Source organism: Perca fluviatilis, chromosome 16 (assembly GCF_010015445.1).
Source record: "Perca fluviatilis chromosome 16, GENO_Pfluv_1.0, whole genome shotgun sequence".
Taxonomy (NCBI): Eukaryota; Metazoa; Chordata; class Actinopteri; order Perciformes; family Percidae; genus Perca; species Perca fluviatilis.
The window spans coordinates 36,461,388-36,474,894 of NC_053127.1; the positions used below are offsets into that span (position 1 = coordinate 36,461,388).

The 13,507-nt window shown below is 41.1% G+C and overlaps 1 protein-coding gene across 2 annotated transcripts in view; it reads right to left on the bottom strand.

Moving 5' to 3' along the window:
- Nucleotides 1-13,507, bottom strand: part of LOC120575647 (kin of IRRE-like protein 3) — a 363,304-nt gene that overhangs the window by 44,465 nt on the left and 305,332 nt on the right. For both annotated transcript variants that reach the window (XM_039826472.1, XM_039826471.1), the window contains exon 8: nt 1,393-1,520. In XM_039826472.1, coding sequence (XP_039682406.1) covers nt 1,393-1,520 — 128 coding nt within the window. The remainder of the gene's footprint in view (nt 1-1,392; nt 1,521-13,507) is intronic.

A 13,507-nucleotide genomic window follows, 5' to 3' on the forward strand; every position in this document is an offset into this window, starting at 1 on the left:
AAACATACCTGTTAGCAGGTACCAGGGACTTTTTTTCGTAATGGAAAACCAAAAAAGGCGAGCAGAGTCGAGGCGAGTCGAGCAGGAACCATGTAATGGAAAAACGCCATTACCAATTCTGTACCGAAACGGTTTCAGGATGAATACACGTACCCTGACAGCACTAATTCTTTTTATTTTGAAATAAAACATTGTTTGACAGAAGTTCAAAATCACAATAGAGAATGAGAGATTTTTGAAAATGCAATTAATTGAAACGTAATACCATGTATTCACAGTCCAAGACAAGTCAGATACTACACATACACTGATGCAAAAATCACCCTTTAGCGTCTGTATGGAAAGCACATGCGCACCCACACACACACACACACACACACACATAAATGTAATGCAGTGATGTTTCCTCAGAGTACATTTTACTATTTTAGCTGAGCTAATCTTTACTTCTTAAGGGGCAACTATCATATAGCATTTTCAGGATAATACTTCTATTTTGTGTTCGTATTAGAATATGTTTACATGCTTTAATGTTAAAAAAAACACTTTATTTTTCTCATACTGCTCATGACTGCTGCTCCTGTATTTACCCTCAGTATGAGACGCTCTGTAGGAGCCCAGTCTGCTCTGATTGGCTAGAGTGTTTCCTGGAATCTGAGCTCCGCCGCAGCCTCGCTGTTGTTTCAGTAGTAGCAGCTGGAGCTACGGAGTAGCTTTATAGCAGGACTATAAAAAAAAATCTCCAATGAAGGATTCTAAACCAAATACTACACAACCGGACATTTGACACACAATTCATTTGACCAAGAAATTGGAGAGAAATGACCAGCATTGGCTGCCAAGATTACAGCCATCTGGCGTTAGCATGCAGCTACTTAATATTTAGCACTAGGCTAACTTTAGATTGTAATAGAATGAAGCAGCACTTTTTACCATTTATCACAGATAAAGGCTTCTGAACTAAACGCTACCTTTTTTTTAAAGATAAATTTTTTGAGCATTTTTAGGCCTTTATTTTCACAGGACAGATGACGACATGAAAGGGGAGAGAGAGGGGGGGAATAGTATATAGCAGCACTTTCTACAGTCAATAATCACAGATAAAGGCTTTTTAATTATTCATTTAAAAAATATGTTCTCTCCTCATTTTGGCCAGGTTTAACATGAAAATCTGACATTATAACATTGTAGATGTAATATGTCCACTTTATGACTCCCATTATTAATGTTATTATATAGAAATGGACATTGTATGCAGAATAAGCACTATGTGTATAGAGTAGTTGATTTTTAACTGAATCTTGATATTTGGTGACATGTGAAAGATTTACTATCCAATTTATAATCCACCCTCTTGCAACCCTATAGAAATGGTCACAATGAACTACATACCACTCCTGAACCCCGTTTCATCCAAACAATGGTTAGAGAGGGGTTTCCTGTCCAAGCACAGTTGAAAACAGCATCAGATCCCAGGTCCACCTGCAGAGACTGAGGCTCTGCTGCCATCCTTGGCCCAACTGGAAGACACACACATGACACTAAATCAGCTTTTGCAATATATTATCCGCTTGTAGCAACATTTTGTTTGGTTCTGTTTATAAGTTCTAGCTCAGTAAATGACATTTCATAGAAGCATAGCGTTGAGTGCATATATCATTTATTTTGTCTAGACACTCGCACTTAAGGTCAGAAAAAGATGGTGGTCTAGGTCAAATATTGGAAAAGTCAAACATGACTTGAGGGTGTGTTTACTTTATTAACATTTAACTAAAACCATGATCCTAACATAACCCAATATAGCCTTTATATTTATGTGTGTGTGTGTGTGTGTGTGTGTGTGGTGTGTGTGTGTGTGTGCCTGTGCGTTTTATGGAAACGTGTGTGTGTGTGTGTCTTTGTGTGTATATACAGGACTTTATATAGCCCTTCCATCACTGAATTCATTGAAAAGACCTTTGCAGCTTCATCAGCCATTTCTAATCATCTCAACAACTAATGTATTCATCAAACCTCTATGAACACTGCTGCTCTTATTGTAGTTAAACGCTATATAAAAGCAACAATGACTGTTACATAAATAATAATAATAAAAAAATAATGGTCACAATGTTAAAATAATAACAGTACTTAACTGAACAGCAATAGGCTATGTACCTGTGGTATTTTAATGCAAGCTAATAAAATCCAGCAGAATGACTGCTGAGTGAACAGAAAGGGCACCAGGGTTTACCAAGCCTGAATGTTAGGCTGGCTGTTAGCCTGGTCTGGAGCAGGCTAGCTGTTAGCCTGACTGTTAGCCTGGCTGTTAGCCTGGTCTGGAGCAGGCTAGCTGTTAGCCTGGCTGTTAGCCTGGTCTGGAGCAGGATAGCTGTTAGCCTGACTGTTAGCCCCAGCTTTTAGCCTGGTTTGGAGCAGGCTAGCTGTTAGCCTGACTGTTAGCCTGACTGTTAGCCTGGCTGTTAGCCTGGTCTGGACCAGGCTAGCTGTTAGCCTGACTGTTAGCCTGGTCAGGAGCAGGCTAGCTGTTAGCCTGACTGTTAGCCTGGCTGTTAGCCTGGTCTCCAGCAGGCTAGCTGTTAGCCTGACTGTTAGCCTGGTCAGGAGCAGGCTAGCTGTTAGCCTGACTGTTAGCCTGGCTGTTAGCCTGGTCTCCAGCAGGCTAGCTGTTAGCCTGACTGTTAGCCTGACTGTTAGCCTGGCTGTTAGCCTGGTCTCCAGCAGGCTAGCTGTTAGCCTGATTGTTAGCCTGGTCTGGAGCAGGCTAACAGTCAGGCAGGAAAATCCTGGTCTAAAGTCAGTGGCGCTAGTCTAAAGTCAGTAGCGCGTTATTCAGATGCTATTTTAGGGGCGCATGCTTGGCCATAATGTAGCGTGTGCACAACGCGCATACACTTCTCTTATCTAAATGGATGCAGCAGTTCCCATTTTTCAAATCCGCCGTCATAATAGCAATCTGCCATGGAACAAGCGCCCTGCTCTTAAAGGGAATGTGAGATGACGCTCTGATTGGTTTATTGCACGTTACGCCCAAAACACACCTAGCTACTTCAGACCAACCCATTTTAGATTTGCGTCGGGCGCAAGACTCATTTATCCCGCCGGTAAAATAGCAACAGCGAGATCTGCCCACAAAGCTACTTGCGTTTTGCGTTCTGATACTTGCGTTTCAGATCGTTAAAATAGGGCCCTATGTCTGTTGGGACCATCAGAAAATAAGAGTTAAACATGATGATGAATATGATCTTAAACAATAAGGCTACATGTAAAAAGCCACAGCCTGAAGGCTCTCTGACCTCTGAGAAACATGTGCCTTTCTTAAACAAAGAAAGGCCTGCATGTAGCTGTAGCATTCTGGAATGTCTCACCTATTCATAGACGCCACCTACGTCACTACCAAATAGAACGCTGCCATATTTACGACCGTTTACGATTCCATGATATATATATATATCTTGTGCGTAACCCCTCCCCATACAGTGGGGATCGCTTGAAGGCTTTCAACAGTAGCCTACCGATGCATATCGATATGCTGTGGCTGGATGGGTGAAAGACGTGAAAGTGCGGCACCTGGCCACTAAGGATTTATATTTAATCATAGGAAATGTAGGTATGTAGATACAGCTGGTAGCTTGCCAGCTGTTAGCCACGGCTCACGGCTAGCTCCCATGCACAGATAAAGCATGTGCATGGGAAGAGCCAAGGCAAAAACTCGTGAAATATGATGAACTATCAAACATCTTTCAAAATAAGGAGAAAGATAAAAAACAAGACAAGCACCATCACTTGAAAGCATCCACTGATGAGCTCAAGCTGTTTTTTGAACAGCTCCACCACAGTGAAAAGCAGGAGGCCATCCCTAAGAAAAGTGCCATTTTGTCAGTTGTTGAAGGCCATTCTATCAGATACATGCCCAAGACTGTACAGTTGGACATGCCACCACCTCTTCCTACTCTGTACTCAAGCACCAGGCTTTAATTTGATTTGCCCGCACTGCTGGAGGAGGCTGCTAGGATTTTTGAGGAGCTGCATCTCACTCCTGAGCAGGTAAGATATGAAAAAGACTTCTTTAACAGTTGTTCTCAAACTTTTTCTTGTCATTCCCCACCTTGAAGGGTGGTAATTGTCAAGCTCCACTTGTACCACATCATGCTTTTTGGAATAATTGCCATTACAACCATTTTGATGATTGGGTTATTTTTGGAGTGTTTGTTAGTTGAGAGTTGAGAAGACAAGAGAGCAGAGAAAGTCCAGGGTATGGTTTGACCAGAGAGCAGGGAGAGTTACCGCATCAGCATTTCATGAGGCAGCCAGGACAAAGAATTCTTCATCGCTGATAAAGAGAGTTTGCTATCCCCAGTCTTCTCGCTTTTCAACAGCAGCAACCAGGTATACAGTTTAGAAAATAAGACATATTAACCATGCCCTTTTGTAAGTGTGCCATAGTATATTTGGGACAATGACGGCTAGTTGGTTTTACATAAAGTTTGAAATATCATTGCTGACAGACTTGCATGTTTTCATCAGATGGGGTCTGCAAAATGAAGACACTGCCAGGGAGTCGTACCTGAAGGCCATGCAAGATCTCCATGTGAACTTCAGCATTACAGCATCAGGGCTCATTATCAACCCGGACCTACCATGGCTAGGAGCATCGCCAGATGGTGTGGTGACCTATGATTGCCATGGAAGTGGTGTGCTTGTGTAACATAGTTGAATGGGTTCAGGTTAAATTCTACTAAATTGGCACAACTACGCTACCTACTGTTAAAAGCCGTACCTGCTTCAAGTAGTTGTAGCGCAGCATTATGGGAAATTCCTCACAGCAACGGAGGATTTCCAACAAGGTAACATGTCTGTGAATGCTTGTGGACAATATAGCGTTAACTACTCGAAAAGCACTTAAAAGTTGACCCCGTTTGGTTATATATAATAATTGTTTGAAGTTAATTTGGCAGTGGTTGTATTTAGTTACCAGCCATTTTATTCATGTTTAACCACTCGAAAAATATTTTCTGCACGCTAACTAGCATCTACATGTGCTGTCTTTGCAGACAGAGCATGCTAGCTGTTAGGTGAGATGAGATGAGCATTCACACACTGTTGCAGGGCTCTCAAGTTTTGAAGACAGGCAAGAGTGACCCCGGACGAGTCGCAGGAGTAGGGGTGTTTCATTAATATTATTATTATTATTAGTGTTTTTGTTGTTATTATTAATAATTGCTCAGATTTACAAAAGAAAAAATTTGACACATGGCACTGACAATTCAACCAAAAATTTGAGCATTAAACTCTTCATTTCCTGCATTCTGGTGAATTTTTATGCACCTATTTATACCTTTTTCTGAATCAATTCATGCTGGAAATCTTTATGTAATGGTAAACATAGATTATTATCCAAATATAAAAACATAATGGAATATATGGCAGTAAGGCTCTCAGGCATTCTGTATTGCTTTCATCTATTTATTCTCCTGTAGATCAGCTTTCTTAATTAAATCTGAGTCAGCACACATGTAGCCTAGCATCATTTACTCTTCCCTTTTCTTTTGCATCTTTTGTTGAGGATTTAACCTCCTTAAATGTGCATATGACAATTATTCACGTCAATGATACATTAATGAATTTTAATGAATTGATAAACAGAATTGTTTGAGCAAGATTTCTGCTCATGTTCAAAACGTTGTGCACATTCAACATATATCTGTTTTATCTGAGTTTTGGAGGAGTCGTGATATTTTGAGAAAAATAAAGTCATAATAGTCAATATATTTCAGAAAATAATCTGCTGTGCTGTTTGGGTCTCTGGTCTCTGAATGAGCGAATGTTTAGGGAAGTGTCTGTACGCTGCTTTATGCTTTTTTTTTCATTGGCTGTTGCTTTAAATCTTACCCAGATACAATAGTGCTATTTTCTGATTGGCTATTGTGTAGCCCCTTTCTTTTTTTTGATTGGCTGATAAGTGGCAGGCTCGACTAAGAACTCCAGGGGAGACGCGCTTGATTCCTGCCGGTTCCATAGTTAGAGCGGCGCGGCTAGAGAAATTTTGGGTGCTGCGGCATATTCAATTTATTTTAAATAGTTTTTCCGCGTGAGAAATACAATGTGTGGCGGGAGTGCGTGACAAAAGACCGAAATGAGTGACTGTCACGCTCAATGCGTGACACTTGAGAGCCCTGCTGTTGTCTTCCATTGTAAATGCAGGTACGTTGCAGTATGTTGTATGTTGTTGTAGGTAGTGGTGAAATGTTTTGTACTGAGCTATTTACTGTTGTTTTATACTGTGGGAAAGGTCCAGCACATAATTATTGTTAACTGTTAAAATACTGAAAAGAATATAAAAAAAAGGTAACAGTCCAGTATGAAGAAGCCACATTATAATTTTGTTTATTTTGTTAATTTGCAAGAGAACACCTTCAATTTTGTTTAATTATTTCAATTACATGTATTATTCATGTATATTGCTTTGCTAAAGTAAGTGTCAAAGTTTTGTACGGAGAAAATTAGGTTGTAGAGATGGAAATTCCACACAGCAACGGAGGATTTCCAACAAGACAGAGCATGCTAGCTGTTGTCCTTTGAGATGAGCATTCACACACTGTTGTCTTCCATTGTAAATGCAGGCAGAGGCGCAATAAACTGGCTGTTACCAACACGACTGGCTCCGAGTGATATAGGAGACATCTCACATAGGTCACACTTGAAATAAAATGTCCTTTTAATGCTAATGGCCGTGCTCTCCAGGAATGTGTCAGCGACCCACATTTCTGCCTTGCTGTGACTGCGGAAGGTATGACCCTCAAGTAAGATCATAGTTACATGTACCAACTGCAGGCCCAAATGCATGTAGCTGAGGTAATGTATGGAGATTTTGTTATGTGGACACCACAAGAAGTTTTTATGCAACGAGTCCAATTTGATCAATACTTTTTTGATGAGGCCTACACTAGGGTGGAAGAATTCATTAGAACAGGGGTATTGCCTGAGCTGTTGGGTAAATGGTTTACTGTGCCACACCTCTCAAGTGCTAACCTTGAGAAGGCACCTGAGGGATGTTACTGTGGAAACCCTGTTGATGACACAGACATCCTCTCTTGGACATCCGAGCAACGAAAACAAAAGCACTTCCACAAGTCATGTCTGAAGCTGAGCAGGGTCCCAAAGAGTTGGAAGTGTGTAGAATGCAAAAAGCAAACAAACAAGAAATGACAAAGCAAGGTAGCTTTATTTGTATAGCACATATCAGCAACATTAAAGAGCGGTTAAAAAATTAAAACAGATAAAATACGAGAAGTTACAGTGCAGTATAAGAAATTAAACATTAAAGAGCAGTTAAAAACAATAAAAAATATAAAAGCAGATAAAATACAAGATTTTAGGGCCCAGTTTCAACAATGCAATTTCAGTATAAGAAATTAATAATTGTTTAACCCTCTTTATCTTCCTGTCTACCGTGCAACTTTGTTTTTCTGGATCAAAATTTTAACTTTTTTTTCAGCATTTCGGTCATTTTTCAAAACTTTTGTTGCTTGTCATTTCTTTTGCACCTTTTGACGTTTTTGTGGATTTAATTTAAAGAAAGTAGTGGGCTGATCATTTATTTAACTTGTGCAGAGCGTTGTGTGGAACAACCTATGTTAGTTTCCTGAACATTTGGTTGAAAGAAACCCTCTTTTCCGTTAGACATTTTTTTTTAAATGCGTCAAATTTGACCCGAGGACAACAGGAGGGTTAAAGAAAGGCAGCCAGCCTTGATTTAAAAGAACAGAGTTGCAGCTTTTATAAATGAATGAATTACATTCTTTTTTTCTTCTTTTTTGTCATTGTATATATTGTATGTTGTATTGTGTGCATGTTTTTGTAGTCATGTATCAAATACATTTGATCCATAAATCCACAAATGGACAATAAACAAATGATTAATAATTGCATATATGGTAGTTCATTGTAGTTCAGAGTCCACGCAAATACTAAAGAGATACTATATACATTAAAATTTACAAGGAAAGCAATTGTATCACCTCTCTACTCTGTATGGACGACAGATGGGCAAATGTTACAAAGAGCACAGCAAACTGTTACCATTTTGTCAATGGAGGGCTGTCCTTGCGCGCCAGCTTGGCAGAGGGACAGAGGGATGGTGGTCTGAAGAATAGTGTACTTATTCCTCACCAGGCCAATGACTCGCTCCACATGGATCCTGATGGCTGCGAGTCCCCTTGTTGCCTCTAGCTCCAGTGGATGCATCTGTTGCTTGCCTTTTGTAAATGCTGGTATTTTCAATTGAGCACAATGCAGACTTTTTCACATTGAAGCCTCTATCAGCTAGAATGACATCTCCTGGTGACAATTTATCAAGAAAGCCACAATTTTCCGTTATGTGCTCGTCACTTGTGCGACCACCCCATCCTTTTGACACATAAGATATAACATCTTGTGGTGTTATTGAGATCAGGTATTTTGCAGTGTTGTGGTGCTTGTACTGTGAGTATCTCTGTGCACGGCATCTCAGGTTACTTGGCTTTTCTATAAATATTTTGAAACAATCAATGATGGAGGTGCAGTCCTTAAAGTTATTTCTGAAACACATTGGGAGACTATTTTGAATTTGTTCTTTTGGTGGCCATAAGATTAGATCTGATAATCTGAAATACATTAAATCTAATGTGCTATTGAACACTCTGACGACAGTTGACTTAGGTATTCCAAAAAAGTAAGCAAAAAAGTAAAGCGGCACATTAAGCCTCAGTCTCATTAATGTTAAGATCAAACATTGGAATGAGGTGATTGACTGTCCAACTTTAAGAAATTCTGATAGAAAATTAAACAAAACAATTAATTTGGCGAAGGAAGGAAGACCTGTGAGTTACAGCACCATGGTGTCATTATCCCTGAATTCCTCCTCATTCAAGGACCGCTCCTCTGCCCTGGCCCTGGTCCTCACGGACCTCGTCTCGGAGCCGTGCACACTCACTTCCCAATGCTGACATCGTAGCCTGGCAGGATGGATTCACGCATGGTTCTACGTTGCCAGGGCCTGTGTCTTTTGTGTAGTTGTGGTCAGTGGAAGTAGTGACCTCATGCTCCTCCACGTCAGCCACATTGGTGGTTGAAGGGTCAGCAAGACTGCTGCAGGTCTCGCGTATCTTGCGCTTCATCAGCTGAGTCTGCTGAAACATTTTGCAGGCATAATGTTGCTTATCCCTCTCACTCGCTGAGGTGTGTGCAAAAAGACTGGGCACAAAATCGGGGCTCAAAGGATTGTCCTGTTTTGCTCCTAGAAAGTCAGAGCATAGTCAAATAAAAGATTACATGTGTGAGATATTGTCCAACCTGAGTCTCTCTCTCTCTTAGAACCTATGTAGATTTTAATAAGGGACAGGTAAGGAAACTGGGAGGTTTAAAACTACTGGGTTTAGCCCAATAATTAGTTAATTTTAACTGCTAGGATAGCACTAAGCAAATGGTGGTTGATAAATCTTTTCATGAAGTTACTACATGGGCTAAACAAAGGGACTTGCATATCCTACTTACAGGATTTGTGTTTATGTAAAATATAGGTTCAAAGGACAATTCTGACGCCAAATGAACCTAGGCGTTAATAACATATGTGTACCGAGTCAACCGTTCTCTGGGATATGTTTTCATGCAAACCGGAGATTAGCTGCCGACGCCAGCTTTCAGGGCATTTGGTAAATCACTATTTTATACCACTAAAAAGGCTCAAAATAGCACCACACTTCAACGGTATCATAATAAGTGCCCCAAATGCAAACCGAAGCATTAAGAACTTTGTAAGTGTACCGACAGTTTATTAAAAAGAGATTATAAAGACTGTAGCGTACATGTTTACATGCGGACGCAATCGGACGCAGTCTTTATAATCTAGCTATCTTTTTAATAAACTGTCTGTACACTTACAAAGTTCTCAATGCTTCGGTTTGCATGTAGGGACCCTCCTTATGCTACCATTAAAATGTGGTGCTATTTTGAGCCTTGTTAGTGGTATAAAATAGTGACTTTCCAAATGCCCCAAAAGCTAGCGTTAGCAGCTAATCTGTGGTTTGCGGTAGATTGTTTCAAGATAGAGACACATTGGATTAGCATGAAAACATGTCCCAGAGAACGGTTGACTCGGTGCACATATGTTATTAACCCCTAGGTTCATTTGGCATCAGAATTGTCCTTTATGTAGGCTATCATAGGAAATATGACATTGACACCAGAGCAAGAATGCAATTCCAATGTGCTAACTTTAGCATAAGGCACCATGTACCAGCTATCATCTGCTAGCAGATAATACAACACAAATGCATCACAGAGGAGCTGAAAAGTGTGAAAGTCATTAACTTGACTGATTGATATAGTCAATCAAGTTTCGTAATGTTATAGCTCTTGTTGTTAGCCCTAGCTGCTACTAGCTAGCTACATAGATATATAAGTTGAGGCGAAGGCTTACCTGACACAAAGTGTTCATTGCATAGTAAGGTATGAGACGTGGGTGTCCAATGATCTCTTCGAATGACAGCTAACCACGTCTTTCTTCTATCCTTTTCTTTTGGTATAGAATAAAATACCAGTTCGGGGTTCCCCTTTCGGCTGTTGTTGCAGCCAACTGCACAACATATTGCAGGCATTACTGAGACCGTCGGTTGTAAAGATGGCGGCGCAAAGCTACAGTGACGTCATGTGACCCGAACAAATATGAGAACTCCACGAGGAAAGGGGGTTTCAAACTGCTGGAAGTCTAAACTGTCAACAGTCACTGGACACAACAAGGGTCCGACCAGCTGACCGAAGGGACAAAAGCCTCCATCACCACTAAATATTTGCTTTCCACCTCCACTCCGGTTGAAGACAGGTTAGCACGACAAGCTTGTGCTCAATTGGTCCATTTTCCGGACAAAAAGCGGATTTATTGGATCTTGAAACACACACCTCATGTGTTCAAAACTGCAGGAGAGGACACCGTTCTCCAGAAGAGAATCTGACAACAGAGACACCGTTTTCGTAAACAGTCAACCTGAACTGTTTTTCCCTCCACTGCCCTGAGGAAGAATTTCTAGTTAATCATTGACGAGTGATTAACTTTGTTCTATTTTTCCATGGAAACCTATGGACTGATGGACGATAACACAAGTAAGGCTTAAAGTTCTGGGCAGAGAATCCAGGGGTGTTTATTAATGTAATAACCGCTAATGCTGAAAATTTTGTTATGACATTAATGTGATTTTGATTAATAATGTGCTACTGGTGCACGGTTGATTATTAAAGGGGTGATAGAATGCAAAACCGATTTTACCCTGTCATAGTTGAATAACGACAGTTTGGTGGGTAAATAGGACATACATAGAAGCTCAAAGTCCCACTGACACCCCTTTACTATGAAAATCTCATATTTTGAAACTGCCGCTGAAAACGGGCGAATCTCAACAAAGCTAGTTGCTTGCGTAAGCATCTCAATATCCGGAACCTTTGTCACAGCCGTGGGTTTATTAAGAGAACGTTCACGCCCCAACATTTGCATAGGCTACACAACTGACCTGAGATCAGTTAGTCTTCTGAATCTAGGTCGTGCAGATCTCAGAAAATGTATACATTGTTCATATGCTATTTTACCATTAAATTCACTTCTGAGACTTTTTTATGCGAGACACCAACTATGTAGAGGTCAAATATGGGCCGTTTTACGAAAATTGATGTCTAATTGCAAATTTTGTCCGACTGTGTGTCGGAGTTCAGAGGCCGGTGCTGCCTGTGTAGCTGCCTCGCCGCCCGGCCTGCCTTCCTTCACAGACCCCGGCCTGCTGTGAGCTCGATTGAGCTCCGTCATGACTGGCAGCCCACGGCACTCCATATTCCATTTTAATGTGTGTAATTATAATGTGAGTTATTTAAACAAACGATTGGGGAAATAAACGCTGCTTGTCTGTGAGTCTCATTGATAGATCCTGCGGCTGGATGGAGCTCTATCAATGAGAGCTAGCTAGCCTCCTCTTAGAATTCCTCTGGAATTCACAAAAATTCATTAACTTGAAATCGGACAGCGTTGTTAGCTTAATAAAACATTTAGTTAGATGTTGTATATGTGGCGTGACGAAATTCAAACTGTAAATATACTCGAATTACGACCAAAAATGAAGCTAACTAGCCGCAATCTGTACACATAGGATTGATGGGACAGTCGCAGCTAACGAAACCCTTACAGCTCACAAATATTCATTAACTTGAAATCGGACACCGTTGTTAGCTTTATAAGACATTTAGGTATATGTTGTATAGCTAAGTGACGTGACATGTGTGTAACATGTGGTAAGAGATTGCTGGTGTAACAAGCTCGCTGACCGCGCTCTCACACACGGGCCATTTAGCTAGCAGGAAGAGAAGAGATGCAGGCCCTGGAGCTCTGTCAGGGCAGCGGTGTTTGGTAGCTTGTCCATTAGTCCAAACGGTGACTTTGCGCGGGTATGAGGTGCTGTGGGCTGCAGCAGCCATGCCGGAGCTCAATCGAGCTCACAGCAGGCCGGGATCTGTGGAGGAAGGCAGGCCAGGCGGCGAGCCAGCAACACAGGCAGCTGAACTCCGACACACAGTTTTACCAAATTTGCAATTAGCCATCCATTTTCGTAAAACGGCCAATATTTGAGCTTTATATAGTTGATTTCTCGCATAAAAAAGTCTCAGAAGTGAATTTGGTAAGGAAACCTTGCAGTGTCTGGAATATGAGATTCTGTCGCATTTCTAATGTGTGTGTATTGGGGATTCGCTCAACCAATCAGCGCGCGTCTCTACGTGCTCTTGTTACAAATAGGGCCAAAACACAGGGATGCATAAGGGCCAATAAAATATCAACCAGGCCATTTTCAGCCCAACCAATGTTACATACCCCATTAGGAGACAATAAGGAACAGTGTGAAATACCCTATATAATCATTCTATCACCCCTTTAATCTGATGTTGACTGCTGTGTCCCCATTATTTTGCTGTGAATGTATCATTTGATCATGATACTGTTGATATATCTGTTGTGTTTCACTAATTCTGGTTTTCTGGTTCTGGTATTCTGGTTTAAAACTGTAAATGCCACATTTCTTTTCTCCCGCTGGGAAGAAGTTAGCTACTGTACTGAATGAGAGGGTGATCATTGTCAGAACCTCGAAAATCAAGACTCAAGGTGCCTTTTCTTTATTCCAAGTGTGTTTTCCCTCCATTTCTCTCTCTCTCTCTCTCTCTCTCTCTCTCTCTCTCTCTCTCACTCTCTACACACACACTCTCACACACACACACACACACACACACACACACACACACACACACACACACACACACAGACATGTGTGTCGAATAGCTACACAGCTAGCACATAGCGAAGTAGCTAGTGTGTTCCTTTGGTCTGTAAGACATTAGCCTGAAAGCTAACTGGCTAGCCCTAGCTACCTGGCGCTACACCCAGCACCACTACCGCCCTTGTGAGGCTAAATAGTTTTGTGCAGCTCACAGGAGTAGC